The sequence below is a fragment of the Ursus arctos genome, unplaced genomic scaffold, assembly GCF_023065955.2.
Source record: "Ursus arctos isolate Adak ecotype North America unplaced genomic scaffold, UrsArc2.0 scaffold_34, whole genome shotgun sequence".
Classification (NCBI taxonomy): domain Eukaryota; kingdom Metazoa; phylum Chordata; class Mammalia; order Carnivora; family Ursidae; genus Ursus; species Ursus arctos.
In genome coordinates this window covers 5,584,298-5,609,342 of record NW_026623030.1, presented here as the reverse complement: position 1 = coordinate 5,609,342, position 25,045 = coordinate 5,584,298, and the positions used below count along the sequence as shown (strand labels likewise).

Here is a 25,045-nt window from a genome sequence, read left to right as displayed (position 1 = left end):
TCTACGATTTCTTTAGCAGTTTATCTAAAATGAATGCTCACTTTGTACAACTCATGTGCAACCTACTGAGGATACTGAAGAAGATGGAGATACTATCCCAGAGATTACTCCATGAGGAAGAAGACCAGAAAGTGGGCACTATTAGTGAGAAGTCCGATGGCAGGGTTCAGCTGCATGCTGGCGAGCCTCCCAAGGGAACCATCATCAAATAGTTAAGAAAGAACTTCGTAAGGAAGATAAAGCCTGGGAGGTGACACCACATTGGCCTATTTCTGGGGGTGGTTCTTTTTCCCTTCTTTTGTTCTACTTGTTATAGGATAGATTGGAATAGCCAACCCACCCAAGGAAAAGAAAATCCAAAATATAGAATCTAATCATTATGATTATAGCTCTTACTGTTTTGCCTTCTGAACTTCAAGCTGTGAAGTTACTCATATAACACAGGCTGAATTCTCCCCCCTCGACCATGGTGTTTAATGAGTGTGAATTTTCATTCAGCCATTAAAGTCTCCAAGAGTATTTTTAAACTAACGGTACACAAACTTGAGGCAATTATGGTCTGTAGATTCCAACTCCAGTCCCCACCCATCTTCCTGCCTCTACTGCCCTGTCTCTGTAGGACTGGAGAAAGATTTTACCAGTTTTTAGGAACATTCAGCACTTTAGAAGTGTCACAGAGCCATTAATAAAGAGTAAGACACCCTCCGAGGCTGTCCTCTTCTTACCGCACGCACTCTGCTCAGGACGACAGAGAGGAAGGAAGTGCAGATACTCATTCGCTGTGCTGGGGCCATGGCGGAGACCTAGGAAAGCTCCCTGGGAGAGAGGGGCTGCCCAGAGTAAGCCTGTGTGGCAGCAGCCACAGTCTCGGTATTCCCAATAGACTATAGCACTTGGGGGAGCAAAGTGGAGTGCTGTCATTGGTTAAGGTGGGAGAGAGCCATTTGCAGTGGTGTGTAGGGGTTTGTGGGAAGCATTCAGTCCTTTCAGTGACATCACAGTATTCTGCATGGCAACTTTTCTGAATGCTGGCTGCCAAGGTATTTCCTTGGCTGGGTGAAAGGAGGGGGCTGATGAGAGGCTCAGACTTTGCTCCCCCCACCCCATTTATAGGGCCTGTAAGGGCATAAATTACACATCTGGAGCTTTAAAATTAAACATTTAGAAAACAGGACTCCTGTGAAGGGTGATATATTAGTGGAGGAAAGACCAAGTGGAAGATGGTGTTAGCCATCCCACAAATAGAAATGTGTGTTATATTAGGAACCCAAGGTGGTAGAACCACGCTTCCCCAGAGTTCTTTTAAAAATAGTGCAGACGCTCATGCCTGTAGTATGAGTCAGTTCAGCTCTTCATTGAACCAGAGAATAGACCAACAGGCCTCACGCAATTTCCTCTGTTCTTGCCATTCTGCACTGCACAGCCTGGTGTTTCTTGAGGATATTTCTATAAAAATAGAGAGATGCCATCATCACCATCATCACTGTCACTGTTTTATAGTAATAAAATAAGGTGCTATGATGCCTTCCAGTAAGTTTTAGGCGAAATTTATTATAAAATTTCTGGTGTTTGGATTGCGGTGACTCATCCATTATAACATTGTGAACTAGGGCCCCATGAAAGGAGGGGGAGTGTGAAAATTCGACTTTGGCCTTAAGTTATTTTTTTGCATGAATCGCCTTTTGTCAGTATCCACTGGAATCAAGGAAAACTGACCAGTGGGCTGCGTTCAGGGTCCAAACTGGGCACATGAAATTTTGGAAACCCTAAAATATCCTGTTATTTTCTTGGAACTCTACTATTCCTGTAGATTTTTTTTTTTTTTAGTCTGTGCTTTTAATTGTTCTTCCAGAATTCATTCTCTCCTTAGCCTCTTCTTTCCACCCCATTCCCAAAACCAAAATCACAGGCATTTTTCCTTTTTGTGCACCATTGCACATTGCCTCTCCTCTACGAAAACAGACAGCGTCTTGTAAGGCCAGATGTGGGCAAAGCAGGGTGAGAGAGGGAGAAGCCGCAAGGTCCCAGTGCAGTGCCAGTTCTCAGCTGGCGTCTGCCTCACTTCTGTGCACAGACTGTTGTTCCTAGACACAGGGTTGGATGCCACCTTAATTCAGGAAGCGCGGGCATGCATGCGTCTGTCTGAAGAATACACCTCTTCGGGGCCTGTCGACGGAGTCTCCTACAGGTTGGGTAAGAGGCCTCACCATACCTTCTGCAGCTCTGTGTATACAGCCTTTGCACCTCGGGCCTCCCAGGCTTGGAGCACGGTGAAGAGGAATCAATGATGTGTAAAGCAGGAGGGTGTGTGTGTGGGTGCACGAGTACCCATACACCACATGCACATACGTGTGAGAAAGCATGTGGCCAGGAACCGCTGCCTTGAAGGGATGGTGGGTTCAGCAAGAAGTGAAGTACTTCGGCCTGCGTGAGCCCTGACTGTGCAGCACAGGAAACTGCTGGGTAAGGGCCCCAGAAGCCCCAAGAAGGTCTGTGGTTGAGATCAGGAGTACAGCAATCTTGAAACAGGACACCTTGAAGAACAGGTGCGCTGAATTCCATCTGATATTCGCATCCGGAAGTGAGAAAGCAAGGTTTGTTTTGTTTTCCCATTATTACACAATGTATGGAGAGAGAGAAGAGGGACTGGGTCTCCTGTCTACCATGTCCAGGCTGTTGATATACTCTAGTGGTGTAGTCTTTACTTAATTTGCCTTTTATGACACATGTTTCAGTAGAATTTTCCTGTTTAAAGTACAAGAGGGCATGGGAGGACAAGTATAGGGGGAGCTGCTCACATACTCCCTTGTCTTGAAGGGAGAGGTTATCAGGAGCAGAGCTCTCTGGAGTCTGGACGTCATCATGCTTGTCCCCAAGAAAACTCACTCTGTTGACTCCAATTTTCACTCTGAGAATTCTCTGGACCCCTCTTGGAGAAGTATTTATAGCCCCAAAGAGAGGAGAACCTTCATATTTCCCTGTTGTTAGTGTTTGAGAGAGCAGTCTGTTTTTATTGACTGTGTATTTTGCCCAGAGTTCAAAGGGAAGCATTTGACTGGGGCTGTGCCATTCTACCGAGGCTCCGTCCCCAGGGGCTTCACTTCAGGCTTCAAGAAGCACCACAGGTGACCCTGGACTACAGCGGGGGCTGACTAGCTGCTGCTGTGCTGACTCTTGCTCCTGTGTCTGATTAGGACTTGGTTGTTAGGACAGTGGCCTTTGGGACCCAGGCCAGTCCCTGCAGGAAGAGCTGCCTCTCGTGCTGGCCCGTGGGCTGTAGTAGCTGAGGCTTTGATTGGGCTTCTTTCACCCAGATTGGCGAGCTGGGCTACCCTGCTGGGCTGTTTGCCTTAGTGAGTGGCACCCTGGGAACCCAGTTCCTGCCAGCCTGTGCCCTTGCCCTGCCCCAGGCGAGTTCTGCACTATTTGAATGCCCATGAACCAACCCTCCCCCCCGGGGGTCTCTGCGTGTCCTGTGTTCCATAGGTGCACCTGCTGTGGTTGTACTTGTGCATGAAAACTCAGGACAGTGGCCCAGGAGCTGTTCTGACCCCATCTCAAATCCTGGCATCAGAAGTATCCCCAAGAAGTCTAGGCTGATGGTTTGTACTAGTGTTTGTACTAGAGTGCCTGCTGTCGATCAGTCTAGACCACCATTTCTCCAACTGTGGCTCAGCGATCTCTGGGGGTCTCCAAGACCCCAGTCTCCAGTGGTCAGTAAGGCCGGATCTCCATCATCTACCTTTAACCAAACAAACAGGTCGCAACAGGTGAAGCTGAAGGAGGGGGAGAATCCAGCTGTCTTTCATTAAGGCATGTATCGTAAGACATATGCAGAAGGGTAAAGCAATGCCACTCTTATCACTAAATTTTTGTTTTGAAAAACAGTGTATATAATTGCTATATATGTTGACGTGAGTTTATTTTTTAGCGAATGAATTTTTTAATTTTTCAGTGTTAATTGTAAATATGGCAAACATCAGTAGACGTCATCCATACAAATAAAGCTCTTTTGGGGTTTACCAGTATTTTTTAAGAGTATAGAGGGGTCATGAGAGCAAAGCACTGGAGAGCTGTTAGTGTATGCAAAGCAGGAGCGTGGAGCCGAGGGAGGAAGTGCAGCAAGTTTGGACATGTAGTGGGGGGGCGGGGGGGGGCTTTCCAGGCTCAGCAGGGCCAGCGTAGGGCCCACTACACGTAGCATGTTGATAAGAAATGTGATGAATTTTAAAAGAAAGACTCCATAAAGACTTTCTTTAAAAGAAAGACTCCATACACTGTTTCCCACAACTGAGACCTTTCTTACTCTTGCTTGCAATGAACTTTTTAACGTAATGTTAGATCAGAAGATTCATGCCTTTCAGATGATGTAATATGTTCTATGTGCTGTCTCAGACCAAAAGAAATCAAATCCAGAGAGAAAAAAGATCTAAACATAAAAATGCAATGTATAAAAATCTTAGAAAAAATGTTTTTAGAATATTGGAGAAGACCTTCCTAATCAAACAGGAAGCTTAGAAGCCACAGAAGAAAAAAAAAAACAGTATTTCATGACATAAAAATTATTCATCTCTTCTATAGAGAAACTCACAGCAAAGTTAGTGATAGACTAGGAGAAAATACTTGCAACACATGTAATGGACAAAGCTTTGTGGTCATAATACGTAAAGGCTGCTTACCAATAAATGAGAAAATTGCAAATAAGTTAATATGATTACGAAAAAGAAAAATACAAATTGCCAACAGCCATAGGGGAGGATCTAAAATTACTAGTAATTGGGGAAATACAAATTAAAACAAGATACATATTTTTGCCCATCAGATGAGTGCAAGTGAAGAGGGTGAGTATTCAGTGTTGATGAGCACGTGGGGCAAGAGCCCTTTCCTAAGGCAGAGTCTCAGTAGCCATCAGCATTTAAAAAGATTTGTCCTTGACCCAGAAATTTCAATTTTAGGAACCTGTCCTGAAGGGATACTCAAAATGTGGGTCAACACTCACATTCACACACAGACGTACACATGCACACACAATCTTTTGATCATAACAGAAAAAAAGGAAAAAAAAATACCCAAACATTGATCACTTGGAGAATATAAATTCCAGTACGTGAGTATTCTGGAATAGACAGCCACCATAAAGAATGAGGTTGGTTTTTATATATTCTTGTTTTAAAATGTCTGTGGTATATTAAGCGAAAAAAAGCAGAACAATGTGTTTGTACAATGATTCCACTCATTAAAGAAGAACGCCCTATTCCATCGGCAAATGCACAGGTGCGCACAGCGGGTGAACTGTGCTGTGCCCCAGGGCGGCCTGGGGCTGGGTGGGGTCAGGAGCGCGGCAGGCCTCCGAAGGAGCATTTTACATTGTATACTGTTTCCTTCTGTCTTGTTTACGTTTTAAGGAAGTCTCCATTATTTTTATAATAAAACTCCTTCTCAGAGGAAACACCAATATCCCCCAAATGCCTGTAGAATTACGGAAAATCTAATTTGACTGTGTTGCTATAGATGGTTTCTTTATACAGGAAAGGATGACGTAGAAAGACATCCTCCAGGTGAAGAATTAACCCACGAAGACTTTGTGCAGAACCTCTCACTGTAATCATCATTTTCCTCTCTTTCCATGTCCGTAGAGCAATGAAGCTTTTTTTTTTTTAAGATTTTATTTATTTGTCAGAGAGAGAGAGCACAAGCAGGGGGAGCGCAGGCAGAGGGAGAGGCAGGCTCCCCGCTGAGCGAGGAGCCCGATGCAGGGCTGGATCCCAGGACCCTGGGATCGTGACCTGAGCCTAAGGCAGAAGCCGAACCAACTGAGCCACCCAGGCGCCCCCCAATGAAGCTTTTTAGAGAAAAGAAACATTTGTCAATTCCAGTTCGTGATTTAACCTGCTGATCAGCCGTTAGGCCTCGGGGTGTGTCTGGAACGAGGACAGCCATGCAGGGTGGGGGTGCGGTGGGGAGCACAGTACCGGGGTTTGCAGACTGCCAGCTTCTAGAGCTGCTCAAGGCATTGCCTCCTGAGCCTGCTCAGTCAGCCTTTCACTGCCCACTGGGGCTGTGCCTGGTGAACCCACCTGGTCTCAACTACTCACCACACCGGCTCAGCAGTTCGGTTCCCTCACACTCAGCTCTCCATTCTCTGGGGTGCACATCTGGGCCGGTCCCGCTGTAGGCCCCATGCCCAGTACAGTCCAGCCCAGTCCAGCGAGCACATTTGTACATCTTTGTCCCTTGGGTATGTGTGGGCAAGGGTGGAGGGCAGTGTCACAGGACTGGCCATGGTGAGATCCAGGAACACGCTCTGTTCACTCCCATGCCAGCTCTAGCCCCTCTGTTTCCAGGGTATGGATGGTGGGGGCTCGCAGGTGCAGACATTGGAGAGAGGGTGCTAACTAGTCCCTTCCTGTATTATCCCAGATGTGAGCCCCTACACTGAGAGAGCACCCCTTTCCACTGGCCATCAGCCTGGATTCTATAGCAAGAGGGTGTGTGTGTGTGCACGTGCTATGCTTGGGCGTGCCTTCTATGTATGCATATCCACGTGTATGTGTGTATGAATGCACTGTGCCCATGTGTGTATGTGCCCATGTGTGTTGCTGTACACGTGTGTGCATGCAGGTGTGTATTTGTGGGTGTATGCATGTGTGTGTTGCAGGTTCCAGGCAGGGACACAGTCAACAGAGCTCTCCCCTTTCTCTTCCTCTTCATTAAACCCCATACTTCCCCACCTCACAACAAAGTTGTGTGCTGTCTTCCTCACCATCTCTCAGGGCCTCTCACTGTTTAAGTTGACACCCCTGCACACTTCCTTTCACGGTGGGGAGAGACTGAGGAAACTGGTGGGCAACATTCAGCAAAGCCATGAGCTGTAAGTCAGAAAGCAGGAAATGTGAGTTCTGGGGTTGACCTTGAGCAATGAGCCTCTGCTTCCTCCCGGCAGAACTGAAGGGCTTGAATCACCCACCTGTAATTGCCGGCTCCGCGTGCCGCCGTTCTAGAGGTGGCTCCGCGGCGCTGTACTGGAGTGTGACAGCTGTGTGAATGGCAGTTAGGAAATCCTTTGGAATGGCAGTGTCAGGAATGTAGTTTCTGACTGCTCATAAAATACGGTGCCTGCAGGGTTGGAGACAGTGCAAATGTGTTTTCTAAATTACTTCCAAAGGCAAGGCCCTGCGTAAAGGAAGTTGGAGCTTTTTCTCAACAGATTTTCCCTTTGGTGTATGGTATGGGTCCTGTGTGGATGTGCTTTGGAAAGTGTGACTCAACTATAAAGATGGGTCTAACATTCCTGGAGAGATTACACTGGGGGAGCAGCTTCGATTTCGCAAGACTTTCTTACCTCCCCTGGGGGCGGGGCCGTCCAGCAGGAACAGAGTTCAGATGTTGGAGCTTTTCGCACCCCAAGAGGCAGCAGCCCTCCAGGGCCTGCCTGCCCATGGGAAGGGGTAGCCTGTGCAGCAGCCAGCCTATGGCATGCGCACTGGGCTAGGACTTCAAGTTCCGTGTGTGAGTGGGGTCAGTTACAGCACAGCTGTCTAGAGGTCTTGTAGAGCCAACAGAATGCATCCTCCTAAGGCCCTACTCATTATAAACAATTTGCAAAGACAAGGTTTGTCTGAGCACCACGCGTGGGCTCACCACCAGAGGTCTATTGGGAAGAGCCCCATACCTGGGTTGATGTTATTCAACTGTCGAAGTCTGGCAATGGCCTTGGGCAGCAGACCTGGGGAAAAATAGTTTCTCTTTCTTGAGGTCCTCGAGGACCGAGTGCTTGCAAGAAGCCCTCAGTGCCTGGCGGTTGTGTTGCTCAGAGAACTGGGTGATGGCACAAAGGGGGATGTGGCTAACAGGCTTTCCCTTTCTGTCACAGCGGAGCTGGAGTTTGCCCAGATCGTCATTATCGTCGTGGTGGTCACGGTAATGGTCGTGGTCATCGTCTGCCTGCTGAATCACTACAAAGTCTCCACACGGTCCTTCATCAACCGCCCGAATCAGAGCAGAAGGCAGGAGGACGGGCTGCAGCCGGTAAGTGTGGGCCTGAGCCTCTCGGTGCTGCCCAGGCCTCTGTCTCGGGCTCCAAAAGTGAGGCTGGGTGCCAGCAAGGGCCGCAAAGCAGGACAGCCTCTTGAGTCAGCCCACTGTGGTCCATAGGTATGGAAGACTCTATCAAATGTTCCTACACTTTAAGAAAACCATATGCATAACGAGCGTTCGATTCAGCGAGTTCTCACAAGCCAAAGACGCCTGTGTAACCACTACCCAATCAGAAGAGACGTGACCAGCCCCTAGAAGCCCACTCGGGTCCCACTTCTAGGCATGCCACCTACAAGGTCACCACTGCCTGGACTGCTGTCAGCACAGATTACTTGCAGTTGCTTTTGAACAGTGTTTTTAACAAAAGAATCCGACAGGCGGTGCTCCTTTTTGTCTGGCCTCATGCTGTTACATGCTGATTGTCTTTAAAAGTGGCCCTGGAGTGGTCAGGGACGCACTTGGGCGGCACCACCGGCATCCATAAGATGCTACGGGGGCTCGGCAGCACGGTGGGGGTGGGCGAGCTAGAAGGGCAGTGGGGTGATAGCAAGAGCTTGAGGCCTCCTCTGGTGGATCAGGGTGGGTCGGGTTGTGTAGGGGACTCACAAAACAGCCCATAGTAAGGCTCTTCAGGTGGTTGTTTTTAGGGTTTCTAGCTGTTTCTTGCCCTTAATCACACTCCTCTGAAAAAGAAAATATGTTTTCAGTTAAACTGTTCTACGACCTGTGCCTAGGAGACCATAGGCCACTGGCACTTTCTGTTCTGAGCTGCTTTTACAATGTGACTCTGGTCGCCTTCAGTGAGAGGCTTGGGAATGTGAGTTTAGGCAATTACAAATTACTGGTTTTGGTGGTAGGCAAAAGAGGCAGAATCCCCGCGTGATGCTTAGCCCCTCAGAGCGTGTGTCAGGACCAGGGAGATCTGATCATTGGCTCAGGGAGGCCATCCTAGGTGTAGGGGTGCAGCTGTCCTGGAGGGTATGGTGGAGTGGCTACTGGGCCCAGGCCCTTGGGCCCCTAGGGAGGACTGGGTCACACTTCATCAGGGCTGCAGAATTGCTCAGTGACCCATTAGCTCTGCTGTCTACATGGGTAGAACTAAGGGTTGCTGGGTGTTCTGTGTCTGTGGCAGGCAGGGGGCGGGGAGAGGGAAGGGGTGGGGCTGCTGGGAGCAGTCCTGAGAAAGAACCCCTCTCTCCCTTTTGCTTTCCCTATCCTCTGCAGTCCCCTACCTTTGTCTCTCCGGGTCCCCAGTTGGCCGCACGAGCTTCCTCCAGCGCTATCAACATGATTTTCATCACACCAACAGTTTCCCTGTGGGCCCCAGGCTCGTTGTCCTCCCAGCACTCTGGTACCCCAGTGGTCCAGACTCACTGAACCCTGGTGTCTTGGTGCCTATAGATTCCCCACTGTCGTATGAGGACAGTTCTGTTACCTAAAGGAGGGAACTAATTCTTCCGAAGTTCTGAACACAGAATACACGTAATTCCCCTGAGTTTAAAGAGAGAGGACAGAGAGAAAATCACATTCGTAGCAACAGTTTCAGAACTGCGAGAGGATGGGCCATCACTGCTTTGCCTAAGCCTTAATGCAAAGACTGTAAACCCCCAGCCTTGGGGGAAAGAGGGAAACCCATAGGCAGCTCTCACGTTTCCATGAAGTACCTGCCGTGAATTTAGCCAAGTTCCCTGCCTTAGGCCTTCTGCTCCCATCCCCAGGGGATCTGGAGTCACTGCACGCATGGACTCAGACTGCTTTCTTGTGTTTGGCCTGGGTCCCCACCTACCTCTGTGTTCCCCTCAGATTTGATTTGGGGATCACCTTGCTTCTACGTGACTCTCCTCGCATTGGTGAGGTGGCTCCTTCCTCCACTCCTCAGTGCAGACGTGGCCATGTCTGCTGTCACTGCCCCGTCCGTTGTGGCCGAGGTGCCTGCCCATGGGTCTGCTCCCCAGACTGGGAGCTCTGTGACCCAGTCAGGGGATGGGTCACGTACACACACACAGTCACACTCTTACCAGCAGGATACCAATTTTACAAAGGCAGAAAAGTGAGAATTTAAGTTTGTTTTTACTGAGAATGTGTCTTCTGTTTCATTTGGGAATGGGTTTGTGTGGGGCCATCTTCTGGGAAGGGGGGGGTGGCTCGCCTGTGTCTGCCCTGCTCCAGGGGTTCCTGGGCAGCAGAGTTTCCATTTCTTGAACTTGAGAAGGTAACTAATAATTTTTGGGTGTAAGGTCATCGATATCTAGTGATTGTGTCCACAGGGGCCTGATCACACCGTGTGCCTAAGTTTGTTAATAAGCGTCTGAAAGTTTTAGCGCTGAGAGCTGGACCCTGGTTCTGAGGTGCAGGCTGCACACGACTTAGGGTTTAATTCCTTTGTTGCTACTGTACTATTTTTTGTTTTCTTTACGTGACCGAGTACCAAGTGCTGTTGCTTCTCAAAGCTTGAGTTTTCCTTCCCAATAAACTGGGAATGGGGATATTGTACAGCTTAGCCGAAGGCTCTGCCCAGCGTTTCACAAACTCAAGGTGTATGTTTATACAGTGACGAGAGACCATTCAGGCCCAGACCGTAGCCCCATTTCATGACTAGGACTACTGACCTGTGTCTAGTCCAACGAGGGAAGAGAGAAGGTGAGAAAGAAACCTTACTTCTCTTCTGGACACAAATACAAATACAGCCAGCACTGTGTGCCACGTACAGTGTTCCTGGCTACCCAGGAGTGTGCCCCCAACCAGACTTCTTGCCTGGCTCCTTTTTGCCTGGCTCTCCTCCCTAACGCCTTTCAGGAAATGCTGCTTCCCTTAGTACAGTACTAGGAGAGCAATTGATTAATTTACAGTCATGATTCCCGGCTGGGGTGATTTTGCCCCCTAGGGGACGTTTGACAATGTTGGGAGACATTTTTGGTTGTCACAACTTGGGGATGCTGTAGGGGTGCTCTAAACATCCTGCGATGCACGGGGCAGCCCCCACGACAAAAAACGATCTGACTCTAAATGTCAGTAGCGCCAAAGGGGAGACCCCCCAATCTCAGCCGGTGAGACAGTAGTTGGGTTTTATTTTCAAGGAGGAGGTTGAACATGTAACTGCTTTGACTGAGGAAACGCCACTGCCCTGGTGTGAGCTGCCTCTCTCCTCACTGATGGGCTTTCCACTTTGACCAAAGGGAAAAGCAGAACTAAGGTTAATGAGATAGAATCTTAACAGCTGTGAATATCCCTGATTCTCAGGGAGAGTCTTCTGGAAAATGGTTGGTTGGACCAGTGGCCCCTTTGGGCACCCTGATTCCGGGAGGTTTGCTTTGTAAAGTCAAAGGTACCTTCCTCCATGACTGCAGCACACGCCTTCTTCCTCACATGGCACCCCCTCCCGGGGCCTCCCTCCCCAGTTCTAACGGTGTCTTTTGGAAGCACATGCTTTCGACGCCAGCTCCCTCTGGCCAAGGAAGGAATGGGTGGGAATCTGCATTGTCCCCGGCCAGGCAGCCTTCACCACGGTCTCTCTGAGACACCATTCCATGGGAGCCCAGGGACGGGACAGTCCTGGCCATGAATTTGGTGGAAGCAGCCATTTCTGGATGAAAATGAAAAATAGCAACCTTGGCTTAAATTACAAGGAAAGTAAATACTTAACTAATGGCAAGGAGCAGTGAGTGGCTTTATGACACAAACCTGTATGTATTCTTCCTGAGGTAGCCTCAGCTTATTTTTTAGAGCTTGGGTTTATGTGATTTCAGGACTTTGAGACTGTCTAGATTTCTTTCCATTGCCTTAGACTGCCAAGTAATAGGAGAACAATAAAGGGGCATAAATATTCCAGACACAGCCCTGAGAGATGTTTGCACATGTCACTGGAGCCTCTCTCACTAGAGCTGGTGGAGGGTAATGGGGGCATGAGCGGACTTCTCTGACAGCCTGTAGCGACCCCACCTGGACAGCCCAGGGTGCAGTGGACAGTGGACAGTGGCGAGGTCAGAGTGGCCAGCCACTTACTGAGGAACAGCAGAGGGACAGAAACATTACAGTTTGAACTATATGAAATTATGGATATTCAGCCATTTTGACCTATAAAAACAGCAATTTCAATTAAAAAATTAACAGAAGGAGTCATGTCAAGCATTGCTTCATTACTAAGTACTGCGGGGATTAAATCACTTGTGAAAATGCGGGTTCCTCGGCCTCCCTGTGGAGATGGAGCCGCGCCCCCTGTGCTGTGCCGGCTTTATGAGGAAATGCAGGTGGGATGTTGGGAAGAACGCCATTCCTTTTGCCTCCCAGCTGTTGGGAAGGAGGACATGACTGCAGCCACCAGCTGTGTCAGTACAGAGATGTGGGTTCTGGAGATCCGAAGTGTCCCGGGGTGGGGGAAGTCCACACCCAAAGTCCCTCCCTACTGATGTTGCAGACTTGGCCTAAGGTGTGGCCAATGTGTATGGTTTGCCCCACAGGGTGTTTTGACAAAACGTGATTGAACTGTAAAACTTGGGAGATTTCACATAAAAACCGGAATTTACATCTTCTCTTGAAAAGTCAGCATATCAGGCCTCCATTCTTGCCTGGTAGCCCCAAGATGGGGCCAGGAAGCAGCTGCCACTCTGAATGGACTAGTACTCACCTTTTGACTGTGGTCCCATCTTTCCGTGGGGAACCCTCAGTTGTGGGTAGGGTGCCATTGCCATACTGCTTTGCACAGTGGCGGTCGTTTTTAGAGAAAATACATTTTGCACTCATGCCTCTATCACAAGGGTGAAAACAAAAGATAGACCAAGAGAGCCACCGATTTCCAAGGAAATGGGAGAGAACTTCCTTGTAAAGAAAATTCCTACAAGATTAGGGGTTCAACCACGTATGTCTGGGCCAGCGGAGTCCAGTGTCTCCTTTGTCCAGCTGGAGGTGCTCGCCGTTCTGGCCCCTGCCATTCCTCAGAGCGGGGCTGTCTTCTCTGCGGCTGGTGTCTGTGGTCGAAAGAGTAAAGATGGCCATGGGCTTGGGAGCGGGGGTGGCCCGAGAATGGGCAGTTCTGGACTCCTCTAGAAGCAGCTCAGGAATCTACCACGCTGGGCTCAGAACTCATGGTGCTTGAGAAGCCCCCAAGCTGTGTCCTGGGCCCAGTGAAGGGTGTGGGGAGTGGCGGAGTCACCACACACACAGCTCACTCCCACTGTGGCTAGAGGTGGGCTGCTCTGTACCTGCCTTTTCTCATGTCTACTTAGGTTTAGAAAAGCATTTAGAAAAACATTTCTAAAATGATAGAAATGAACTATTTTAGTAAGGTGCAAAAAAAAAAAAATGAACTGAAGGGCTCGATGATGTAGTTATAACAGGCATGTCTCTGACACTCCAGACTAAAGAGAAGAGAGCCACTGGCTTTATTTAGCCTCGGACTGAGAAGAAAGATGGCCAGGGACGGTTTCTCTGTGGGTGAGACAGATTCTTGCTGCACTGTAAGACCAGGGATACTTGTTGTCAACTTTGTCCTGTAACAATTCATTATTTCATGAGCCTCTGAAACTACGTTTCCTAATGTCACAGGGACAGCAAGGCGCAGGTCAGTCAGCACCTAACTGTAAACTCCAAGCACAGGTTTCCTGTTGTCAGTCAAACTGTTTCTCTCTGAACGAGTGAGAATGCAGTCCAGCCTCCAGACCGGTCATTTAGAAGGTTTTACACTTCGGTATGTCTGATTGAAGCATTAGAAGATGACGTTAACAGCTTCAGAATGAGAATGTCTCCCTTCAGGTAAGGAGGTGAAGTTGCTAGCAAAAATTGGCCAAGGTTGCTGGGACCCAGCTGTTCTGCAGGAGATCTCATCTGAACAAAAGTAGAAAGACCTTGTTAATAGCCAAGATTCGTCTTTAAAGCAGTGTGAGTAGAGCAAATTGTCCCTCCGCTGATGTTGCCATGCTCACGACAGTTTTGGAATTACCGTCAGAGCTTGCGGGTCGTATTTGGGGAGTTTTTCAAGGGAAAAATATTTTTTTAATATCTCAGTGATGGCAAATCTTCCTTTTTCTTATTTGTTCCCTGCGGATGGATTTGATTTTTGGTACCAGCCAAAATCCATTAAGAGTTAAATCTTAACAAATGATGTGACCGATCAGGCTAAATGATACAAGTTTGGTGCAAAACCAAGTGTGGCTCAATTAGTAAGACCGATGTTGTCTGAGTTACAAACCGATGCTGTAGAGAGAGGTCAGGAAAAACCCACAGCAAACCAATGGCTTCCTCTAGGAAGGAGCTGGGAGGGGAGGAGGTGGACAAAGGGAGCCTGGTTTGTGTGTTAAAACTTTCATGATAAGAATGTGTTCATATATTACTTTTGCAATTAAAAAACATCCTCCGCTCATGTAAACTGATGCTGAAGACAAGTCCAATAGTGTTCTGAGCATCTGTAGACCCCCTGGGTAACTCCTTTGAGTATGTTTTGTATTCTGACAAAAGCATGCTAAAACCAGATTTTTAAGTAAAATTGATGAAAATTTTTAATAGACAAGTTTTAGTGATGTTTTAGGTAGACCCTATAGCAATAAAAGTCTAATGGTAAAGCCTGTTTTATTTTTAATTAGTCCTTAGAAACTGGTGTAAATTTGTTCTGGGGAAAGTTCTCTAAATTATTCTAATTCTGTGGCCCTAGTCGAGGGGGCTCCCTGAGGCTATCAATAGACACCAAGGGAGGTAGCTGGGTTTTGGTTCTGCGTTAATCCCCTACCAGCTCTATGACCTTGGGAAAAGCATTGGCCCTGTCCCTAGGCTTAATCTCACAAAGGAGGAGGTGATGGTGCCCGCCTGGGCTGATAGCGTGTAGTTCCGCAGTTCTCTGTTGCTCTGAGCTTTCTAATTCCCAGGCTCTTCTGTCTCCAGGTCTAAGTGCTCGCTCTCCCCCGGCACGAAGCCCAAGAGAGGCACCTACCTTCGTGTCTCCTTTTCTGCTTGGTCCTCAGAGCCTATAGACTTCCCTGATCCACTGTATTGTTCTGGAAATGTATAGGATTCCCTTTTCTTCCCGACAGATCGTCCTGGATGATTTGTGTTTCTCTTAGGGGATGTGCCCTAGATTGAGTAGAGTTGGGAAGGACATTTTAAGTGTTGAGACTAAGTCCGATGGTGGATTCCTGAAGAGGAATAAGGGGGGAAGTGCTGGAGAAAACAGTCTCTCGTACCTAGAGGTCTCGCCTTTGCATCTAAGCTATTACTGCCATCTAGGGTGGAAAGACAGTAATACTAAAGCATTTAGATGGTGAGAGGCTGTGTGAGGAAAAGGAAGAAATGAGAGAAAGTAGATTTTGCCACATGGTAAAGGTGTTGCTGAATATCCAAAGATGAGTTTTACCTGTGCTTTGAAGTTCTCACCCTGAGATGGGGAGAAAATAGAGTCCCAAATATTTGATGCCATACAATGCATTCATTCGCTGGGAGGTACCCTTGAATGGTAGAAGACAAAATATCCAGCAACAGCCTTGCTTGACCACAAACTGGCTATCACCTCCAATGAGAAGTACACCTTCTTCGGGTTCACCTTTCTCCCATCAAATAAGGGATAATTGGCTTAGATCAGAGGCCTTCAGATTGTTTTTGACCCTGAAGAACAGTAAAAAACACGTTTTATGTCATAATCCACAATGCTCATTTACACAACTAAGGCAGAAGTTTCACAAAACAATACTTACAGACAACGTACTCAGTCATTCTCTATTCTGTTTCAGTTTTTTGGAATGCTGGTTGTGACCCACTTAAATTGATTTTCCAGTTCTCTAAGAGGCTGCAACTCGCAGTTTGAAAAACAGTATTAGGTTACAAGTCTCGCAGAAATCGGGTTGTTTCCAGTCTTCAAATATGCTTCCTGTGGTCCTCTGTATGTGGAAAGGAGAGTTGAACTGAGAGCATAAAACAAAGATTCGGGGTATGGGAGTGGCCTTATACACGGTCACAGTGCAGCGGATGCAAGACAGCAGGCTTCAGCTGCAGGTCACAGGAGAGCCCCAGTAAATCATGGCCACATATTACTCTCTTAGTGCTATAAATGCTGTATCCTTTGATGGAAAAAGATCCAAAAGATACAGAAATAAAAAAGATTATAAGAGAGTACTGTGATGGGGCGCCTGGGTGGCTCAGTCCTTAAGGGTCTGCCTTCGGCTCAGGGTGTGATCCCAGCGTTCTGGGATCGAGCCCCACATCAGGCTCCTCCGCTGGGAGCCTGCTTCTTCCTCTCCTACTCCCCCTGCTTGTGTTCCCTCTCTCACTGGCTCTCTCTCTCTCTCTCTCTCTGTCAAATAAATAAATAAATAAAATCTTTAAAAAAAAAGAGAGAGAGTGCAATGAACAAGTTGAAATGGACAGAGTCCTAGAAACACACCCTACTAAGATTGACTCATGAAGAAATAGAAAATCTGAATAGATCTATAAGTAGTAAGGAGATTAAATCAATTTTCAAAAACCTCACAACAAAGAAAATAACCTAGACCCCTTCAGTGTGAATTCTACCAAACATTTGAAGAATTAATCAAATCCTTCTCAAACTCTTCCAAAAAAAAATTTTTTTAAAGATTTTATTTATTTATTTGACAGAGAGAGAGACAGCCAGCGAGAGAGGGAACACAAGCAGGGGGAGTGGGAGAGGAAGAAGCAGGCTCCCAGCGGAGGAGCCCGATGTGGGGCTCGATCCCAGAACACTGGGTTCAGGCCCTGAGCCAAAGGCAGAGGCTTAACAACTGCGCCACCCAGGCTCCCCGTCTTCCAAAAAATTTGAAGAGGAGAAAACACTTTCGAACTCAATTCTAAGAGGCCAGCATGTCCCGCAAGCCAGACAAAGACCCAACAGTAAAAGAAAACCAGTATCTGTTATGAATATTGATATAAAAATCCTCATCAAAATACTAGCAAACTGAGTTCAGTAGCATACTAAAAGAATTATGCACTATGACCAAATGGGTTATTTCTCTCGTGTAAGGATGGTTCTATATATGAAAATCAATCTACTATTCATTAGTAGAATGAAGGGAAAAAGCTAAATGATCATCTTATTGATGCAGAGAAAGAATTTGAAATTATTCAATACTTTGTCATGATTAAAAACATTCAACCAACTAGAAGAGAAGAAAACTACCTCAGCATAATAAAAGGCCATTTATGAAAAGCCCACAGCTAACATACGCAATGGTGAAGGACTGAAAACGTTTCCTCAGAGATCAGGAGCAAGACAAGGATGGATGCTTTTACCATTTCTATGTCAGCATAGTCTTTATTGGAAGTTTTGGCCGGAGCAACTCGACAAGAAGAGGAAATAAAAGGCATTCCAATTAGAAAGGAAAAATTAAAATTACCTCTGTTCAGAGACGACATGATCTTATATGTAGAAAACCTGCTAGAACTAATAAACTAATAAACAGATGGATACAAAAATCAATATGCAAAAATCAGTTGCATTTTTTTACACTAACAGTGAACAATCTGAAAAGGAAATAAAGAAAGCAGTTCAATTTACAAGTAGCGTCAAAAAGAATAAAATACTTAGGAAGAAACTTAACCAAGGAGGTGAAAGATTTGTGCACTGAAAACTATACAATGTTGCTAAAAGAATTTAGACACGAATAAATGGAAAGACATTTATGTTCATGGATTGGAAGACTTGATATTCTTAAAATGTCCATACTACCTAAAGCGATCTACAGATTCAGTGTAATTCCTGTGAAAATCCCAATGATGGTTTTTTGCAGGAAAAAAAAAAAAAAGTCCATCCTAAAATGCATATGCCATCTCCAGGGAGATAGTGCCCCTCACTATAGCCAAAATAACATCAAAAAGGAAGAGCAAACTTGAAAGTCTCATACTTCTTGATTTCAAAACTCAACTACAAAGCTACAGTAACAGAAGAGTGTGGTGCTAGCATAAAGACAGACATCGAGTCCAATGGGATATAACAGAGAGCCCAGAAATAAACTCTCACCTATATCATCAAGTGATTTTTGACAAGGATGCCAAGACCATTCAAGGAGAAAGGACAGTGTTTTCAAAAATGGTATTGGGAAAACTGGATGTCCACGTGCAAAATAATGACATTGAACCTTATCGTCTAATACCATATACAAAAAATTAACTCAGCATGGTCCCAAAACCTAAATGTCAGAGCTAAAGCTACAAAACTCTTAAAGAAAACAATGGGGAAATCTTCATTGGGCTTGGCAATGATTTCTTTCTTTCTTTTTTGCTTTTTTTTAAGATTTTGTTTACTTAGAGAGAGAGAGAGAGCATAAGCCGGGAGGAGAGTGAGAAGCAGATTCCCCACCAAGCAGGAAGCCTGACGTGGGGCATGATCCCAGGATCCTGGGATCAGGAGCTGAGCTGAAGGCAGACGCTTAACCGACTGAGCCACCCAGGTGCCCTGGCAATGATTTCTTGGATATGACACCAAAAGCACAGGCAACAACAACAAAAAAATAGATTAGAATTCAAAAATTTAAAAGTTGTTTATCAAAGGACACTGTCCAGAGAGTGAAAAGGCAACTCCCAGAATGGGAGAAAATATTTGCAAATCATATATCTGATAAGGGATTAATATCCAGAATATATAAAGAACTCCTGCAATTCAACATCAAAATAATAGACAACCCAATTTAAAAATAGGCAAAGGACTTGAATAGACATTTCTCCAGAGAAGATACACAAATGGCCAATAAGCACATGAGAAAAGCTCAGTATCACTAATTACGATGGTTAATTTTATGTACCGACTTGGCTAGGCTAAGCAATGCCAAGATAAGTAATAGAACATTATTTCTGGATGTGTCTGTGAGAGTAATTCTGGAAGAGATGAACATTTGACTCAGTTGAGTGAGAAAAGAAAATCTGCCCTCCCTAGTGTGAGTAGGCATCATACAATCCTGGAAGGCTCGAATAGAACAAAAAAGGTGGAGGAAGGGTAAATTTTCTCTTTCTTCTTGAGCCGGGGGCTACATCTTCTGCCCTTGGACATCAGAACTCGTGGTTCTTGGGCCTTTGGACTCCAACACTTATATTTGTGCACACACACACCCCGTCCGCCAGCTTCTCAGGTCATCAGACTCAGACTGAATTATACCACGAGCTTTCCTGGTTCTCCATCTTGCATATGGAAGATTGTGAGACTTCTCTGTTCCTATAACCATATAAGCCAATTCCTATAATAAATATCCTATTATTTATAATTCCTATAATTATTTTTAATTCCTATAATAAATATCCTGTTATATATATAATATGATATACATTAAAATATATATTAAATATATACAGATATTGTGTGTATATATATAACAATGTTTCCTGTTGGTTTTGTTTCTCTGGAAAATCTTGACTTAATACACTAATTATACACAAAATCAAAAACAAAATGAGACACCACATCATGCCCATTGGGATGGCTGTTAGCAAAAAAAACACAGGAAATAAAAGTGTTGGTGAAGATGGGAAGATATTGGAACCCTGTGCATTGCTGATGGGAATGTAGAACGGTACTGCTGCTGGGAAAACAGTGTGGATGGTTCCTCAAAACATTAACCATAGAATTACCATATGATCTAGCAATTCCACTTGTGGTTTTAGACCCAAAATAATTAAAAGCAAAGATTCAAAGAGATATTTGTAAACCCCTCTTGATAGCAGCTTTATTCACAATAGCCAAAAGGTGGAAACAACCAAAATATCCATCAATGGATGAATGGTTAAACGAAATATGACATATATCTACAATGGGAATCAGCCTTAAAAAGGAAGGAAATACTGACACATGCTGTAACATTGATGAACCGTAAAGATATTATGCTAAGTGAAACAAGGATCCAGTATTGTGTCTGCCCACAAAAGGACAAATGTTGCATGATTCCAGTTATAAGAGGTACCAAGAATAGTCAAATTCAGAGAGACCGAGAGTGGACCGGTGGTTGCCAGGGGGTCGGGGGCGGGGGGGAGGGGAGGAATGGGAAGTTAGTGGTTAATGAGGACAGCATTTCAGTTTGAGAAGATGAAAAGGTTCTGGAGATGGGTGGTTGTGACAGTTGCACAACTATGTGAATGTACTTAATGCCATAGAACACACTTTATTAAGTTGGTAAATTTTGTGTTATATACATTTTACCGCAATAAAAAAAAAAAAAAGAAGACAAGTCAGTTTTGATTGCCCACTCACCACCACCCCATAAAATGCACCAAAGGGTCAGATTTAAAGGGGGAAAATGCTGTCATTGTGTTCCAGGTCTGCAGGTAACCCAGCGTGATTGTTGGCATCATAAAGACAATCATCTGAAAGATAGGTGATTACCTCTGTCTTTAATGCAGATGTTTTACCATCAGGCAGATTCAACTCAACAGGACATTTTTCTGTCCGTCCTGCTGTTCTTTGACAGCTGGGAAGGAGGAAAATACGAAGTGACTTCTCAAGTATAAAGGAGTCTGAAGATACCTGTCTTCAAGCCTGCAAGATTTAGAGCTGTCCTGTGTCCTTTTTCCATAAGGCGTAGATTCCGTAGTGCCCCTTGATGACCAGCCAGCCCCCCAGGGTGGTCCAGGGGGTTCAGGGTGCTTTTTTGTGGATCTGGACTGAGAGGCACTGCCATGAGGGGAAGCCTCTCCCTTGGCATGTTTCCTCAGTCCAGACTCTGCCCACAGCCTTGCAGATTCAGAAGAAATACGTCACCCGACTCAGAGATGATCAAACAGAAGTGCTCGAGGGTGACTACATTCGCAGAAGAATGACAAATGGCAAAGTACTCATTCACAGGAAAGATTTCCTTTTAGCAAATAAAAGAAGATCTAAGAGATGAGCTCTTACGATAAGCTTTTATTCTTCCTGTTTACTGCCTCCCTGCTTTCGCTTCATGACATCAGAAGGAGCGGTGCACGGCATAGAGAGCCTCTGCTGAGGGCTGTACTTACGGGGTTCCTTCCGTGGACGGCTAATGTCAGCTGAGCTGATGACTGAAGAGCACAGAGCGTCATCGTGCAGCAGTGGGCCTTTCTTCTGTGTGGCACCTGAGTTTTGCTGAAACCCAGTGGCGGGAAGCTGTAGAGAAGAACTTGCTGTGAGGGGTCTCATGGCTAATGCCCCTCTTAGGAATCAGCTCCCGACCTTACGAGAAAGGTTCTGAAGAAATCTGATATAAATGCAGCTTTGCTTAAGCCTTTCTGATGCTTCCAGTCTTCCCATTCAAAATGCCACCTTTGGTGACATATGGCAGCTACCCTCGTGCTGAGCGGAGCCTGACGTACAGAGATGCAGAATCCCTATGCTGCACACCTGAAACTCGGGTAACATTCTGGGTCAGCTATGCTCAAAAACAATTTTTTTGAAAAAGGCAAAATGCCACCTTCGGAATAGTCTTGTAAATGAACAAATAAGGAAATTTCAATGAATTCATTATTTTAAAAGGGGTAGCTGAAAATTATCCCCACTTTAGTTGTGTGAAATAGCAGGTGGCCGTGACCTATAATGTTTAAGAGCTACCATTTACTGAATACTTATGTGTTCATAGACACACGGACTAAGGAATTTACATACAATGCTATATTGGAGCCTCACAACAAGCTCCGTTTACAAATAAGGAAACTGAGGCTTGGAGAAACTAAGTAAGCTTGCCTGGAGTCACAGATCGAAGAGTGGCAGGGCCAGGAATCTGGCCGAGGGCTTTCCCAACTCAGAGTTCACTTGCCCGTACGGATCCGCATCCGTGTCAATAGCTGTGTCATCCATCGGGCAGTGTAAGTTGTCCTCAGATAATCAGTCATTAGCTTTCTTGTTACAGTGCCTTTGTGTTCCAGGCAGAAAACTAGAGAGTCAGAAACATACATGCAAGGCAGCACACATACAGAGAGGGACCCAACTGAATGCCCTTCTTGTAAGCTCCCTCGATCAGGTGTGACAGCCCCCCATGTGTTGTCCTGCTCAGTTTCAATGTGTCTCGAGTAACTGGTACTAATAATAGATACAACATGAGCGACTTGAGAATAATGTACCTTAAAAAAATGAACTAGAATTGATTCAGCATGATCCTTAGAGTAATGTCATGCCAACTCACATTCCAGAATGCTTTCTTGAGCGGAACAAGGCGGGGGGGAGTGACAGCTTAAGCTTGGGGACTGTACAGACCCCCAGTTTCCCCCAACCCCCCCATCCCATGGGAAGGTGTGGCACAGGGCCTATTCGGTTATGCACATCATCTCGTGTGTTGGGATTAAGACCCCTTGTCAGGAAGTACTCAGTAGACAGCTGTAAAGGAAGGAATTTGTTTAAGCCTCCATAAAAATATTAGCAAAATTTTATTCCTATTGCTCAAATTTCTGTGAATTATTTTAAGTATTATCTTATTTCACAGCTTATTCCAAGTATAACACCATGTAATAATATAAGCATTAGCCAGGAAGAATAGAGACTTCATTGTTGAGATAAAAATTGGTTCCATAATGAGGAACCAGAAATATTGCCATTTGAGTAGATGCCAGCTGTATGATGAGCCCCTTCTCCCTGAAAATGTCACCACTAGTGCTTGGAGATGAAGAAACAGAGGGGTCTAGACAAGAGGGCCCAGGTCTTTGAGTTCAGCAAGGCACAGCTATCTGAAAAGATAGTACAGGCCCCTTGGAGGACGCTGGTCATAGGGTCAGATCATAGTCCAAGCACTTCACCTCACCTGGGGGGCAGGAATCACCGGGCTTCGCCAGCAGTGTGAAAATTGGTGCTACTGAGGACAATCTGGTGATGGGCAGCATGGGACAGCCCCGGGGGGTGGCCAAAGCAGGTTATGGCCTGAGTGAGGAGGGTCCCTAACCATCAAGTCAGCTGGAATACAGCCTTTCTAGAATTCTGGCCATCTCTGGGTCTCAGTTCTCTGTGTACCAGCCCAGAACTAGAATGACAGCTTTTTGGGCTGTTGACCCTAACCGTTCTCACCGGGGATCTCATAGTTTTCATAGCCTCCTGTGTACTGTGTGGGTGAAAGGCCTAAAAAAATAAGTGTCCTGTAAAAACGAATGAATCAGGGGGCAGGGAGTTGTTAGTGAATGGTTAAATAAGCCATGTCGTTGTTAAAATATTAATGATGGAGGGTCGCCTGGGTGGCTTAGTTGGGCATCTGCCTTTGGTCAGGTCATGATCGGAGGGTCCTGGGATGGAGCGCTGCGCGGGCTCCTTGCTCAGTGGGAAGCCCGCTTCTCCCCCTGCCTGTGCTTCCTCTCTCTCTCTCTCTCTGACAAATAAATAAATAAAATCTTTTTAAATAAATAAAGAAAGTATTACTGATGGCTATGAGGGAGGTGGAGTCGGGACGAGGGGGCCAGGTAAGCGGGTGAGCCACAGTGGCAGAGGAATATGAAGTTCCGGGAGAAGCTGATGGGCCCCAGTGCAGACAGGTCCGTGCTGGGATTCCGTCCGAATCCAGGAGGCCCCCTCGGTTGGGTCCTGGAGCTCCTAGGAGGAGATGCAGTGTGTAGACCCATCCCCACGAGGATGGCCCTGTACGGCGGCGGGGGCAGGAGGGAGTGTCCCAGGGAGCCTGCAACGAGAGGAGACATGTCGCAGACGGGGTCTGAGGAGCTCCCCACGTTTAACCAAACGCACAGCTGGAGGCACCCCCAAGCTTTGGTCAGCGTGGCCAGGGGGGTGAGAGCACAGACCGGGGGGCAGGGCGGCACAGCAGGCAGCGAGAGCGGCTCCAGCGCCAATGGGAGGAGGGTCACAAAGCCCCGAGCGGAGCTGATGACAGGAGGCAGGTATGAATTTGGTGAACGAAGATCAAGACCACAGGATGTGGTCTCTTTTGGCAGTTTCCCAGTTTGGTGAATTTCTAGGGAAATAAAACCATTAAGGAGGGTTATTTCCATCTTCGGAAAATGCGCAAGCCCCTACTTCTGGGTCACTTGGCGTGGTGCTGTTATTTCTGGCCCTTATGCAGCTGCTCTGCGTTAGCCTCCTGCTCTGGCTGTCGCCTGGTGCCAGTCCCCAGGGTCAGGGAGGCGGCCCGTGTGTGCGGCAGCGGCACCAAGCTCATCTGACAGACAGGGAGCATCGCTGGGGCGGAATTACAAGTCATAGAAATACCCAAGCGTTCATTTTTATGCTGTTTTCAATACAAGAGTGGCTACAGCCCCCCAGAAGCATACTCATCGTTTCACCTTGGCCCAGAGGAAACTGCACCAGCGTCGTGCAGGCCGCCTGTGCCTGGGGACGGGCTGCCTGTGGGTGCGAGTCAGCTGCTTTATTAGATTCGACTGGGGGCTGTCACCTGTCGCCATGCCGGAGCCAAAACGGCCCATTACAGAATTTCATAGTCAGACCCTAAGCCCCAACTTCCTCTAAATGCAGCTGGGTCTGTTTATATTTTTGCCCCTAATTCCATGGTGTCCTGCGGGTATCTTAGGAACAGGTTGTATGTACTGGACAAACACCCTGTTTAGCTGCAAAGGGAGTGTTTGTATTAGAATTCTGGCCTACAAAAGGGAGCAAGAGAGGGTTGGCCTTCGCGTCCAAAGACGTAGGAGTGATTTACCTGGCAGGTCGACTCGTGGGTCTTTTAGACTTCAGGAGGCTCAGTGATGGCACAAGGTCATGTATGCATATTCCTAGGAATCCAAAAATACAGGCATCTCTCCCCACCACCACGAACCCAGTTGTTCTTATTCTCTTTCCAAAAGTAACAGGTCTTAAGCTAATAAATGGCCCAACAGACCCTTGCTAATAGCCAACAATTTGGGTTCAAAAGGGATGACACATTGAAATGCCTTGTAAACAAATTTATGGTGTTAGAAATGACCCTTAATCACGCCTACTGTGTGCTCGTCACCTTGTCAGTCTGGTCAAACATTTTTGAAAAAGACATTAAACAACTAGATGTCCCGTTACATCTGCCTTATGAATATATAGACTCAGGAATAAACTCACTCCAAGATACTCGAAGGGCATTTGAGCTTTTGGAAACTCAGTTTTTGGTCTGAAAGCCAACCAGTGTGGCTGGGTAGTGCTTTCCTTCTACTGCTG

At 46.4% G+C, this 25,045-nt stretch overlaps 1 protein-coding gene across 41 annotated transcripts in view; it reads left to right on the top strand.

Annotated features, from left to right (window-relative positions):
- The window catches only part of LDLRAD4 (low density lipoprotein receptor class A domain containing 4), a 421,884-nt gene that overhangs the window by 387,655 nt on the left and 9,184 nt on the right, over positions 1–25,045 (top strand). For all 41 annotated transcript variants that reach the window (XM_048221588.2, XM_044379514.3, XM_044379520.3 and 38 more), the window contains one exon: positions 7,874–8,028. In XM_048221588.2, the coding sequence (XP_048077545.1) occupies positions 7,874–8,028 (155 nt within the window). The remainder of the gene's footprint in view (positions 1–7,873; positions 8,029–25,045) is intronic.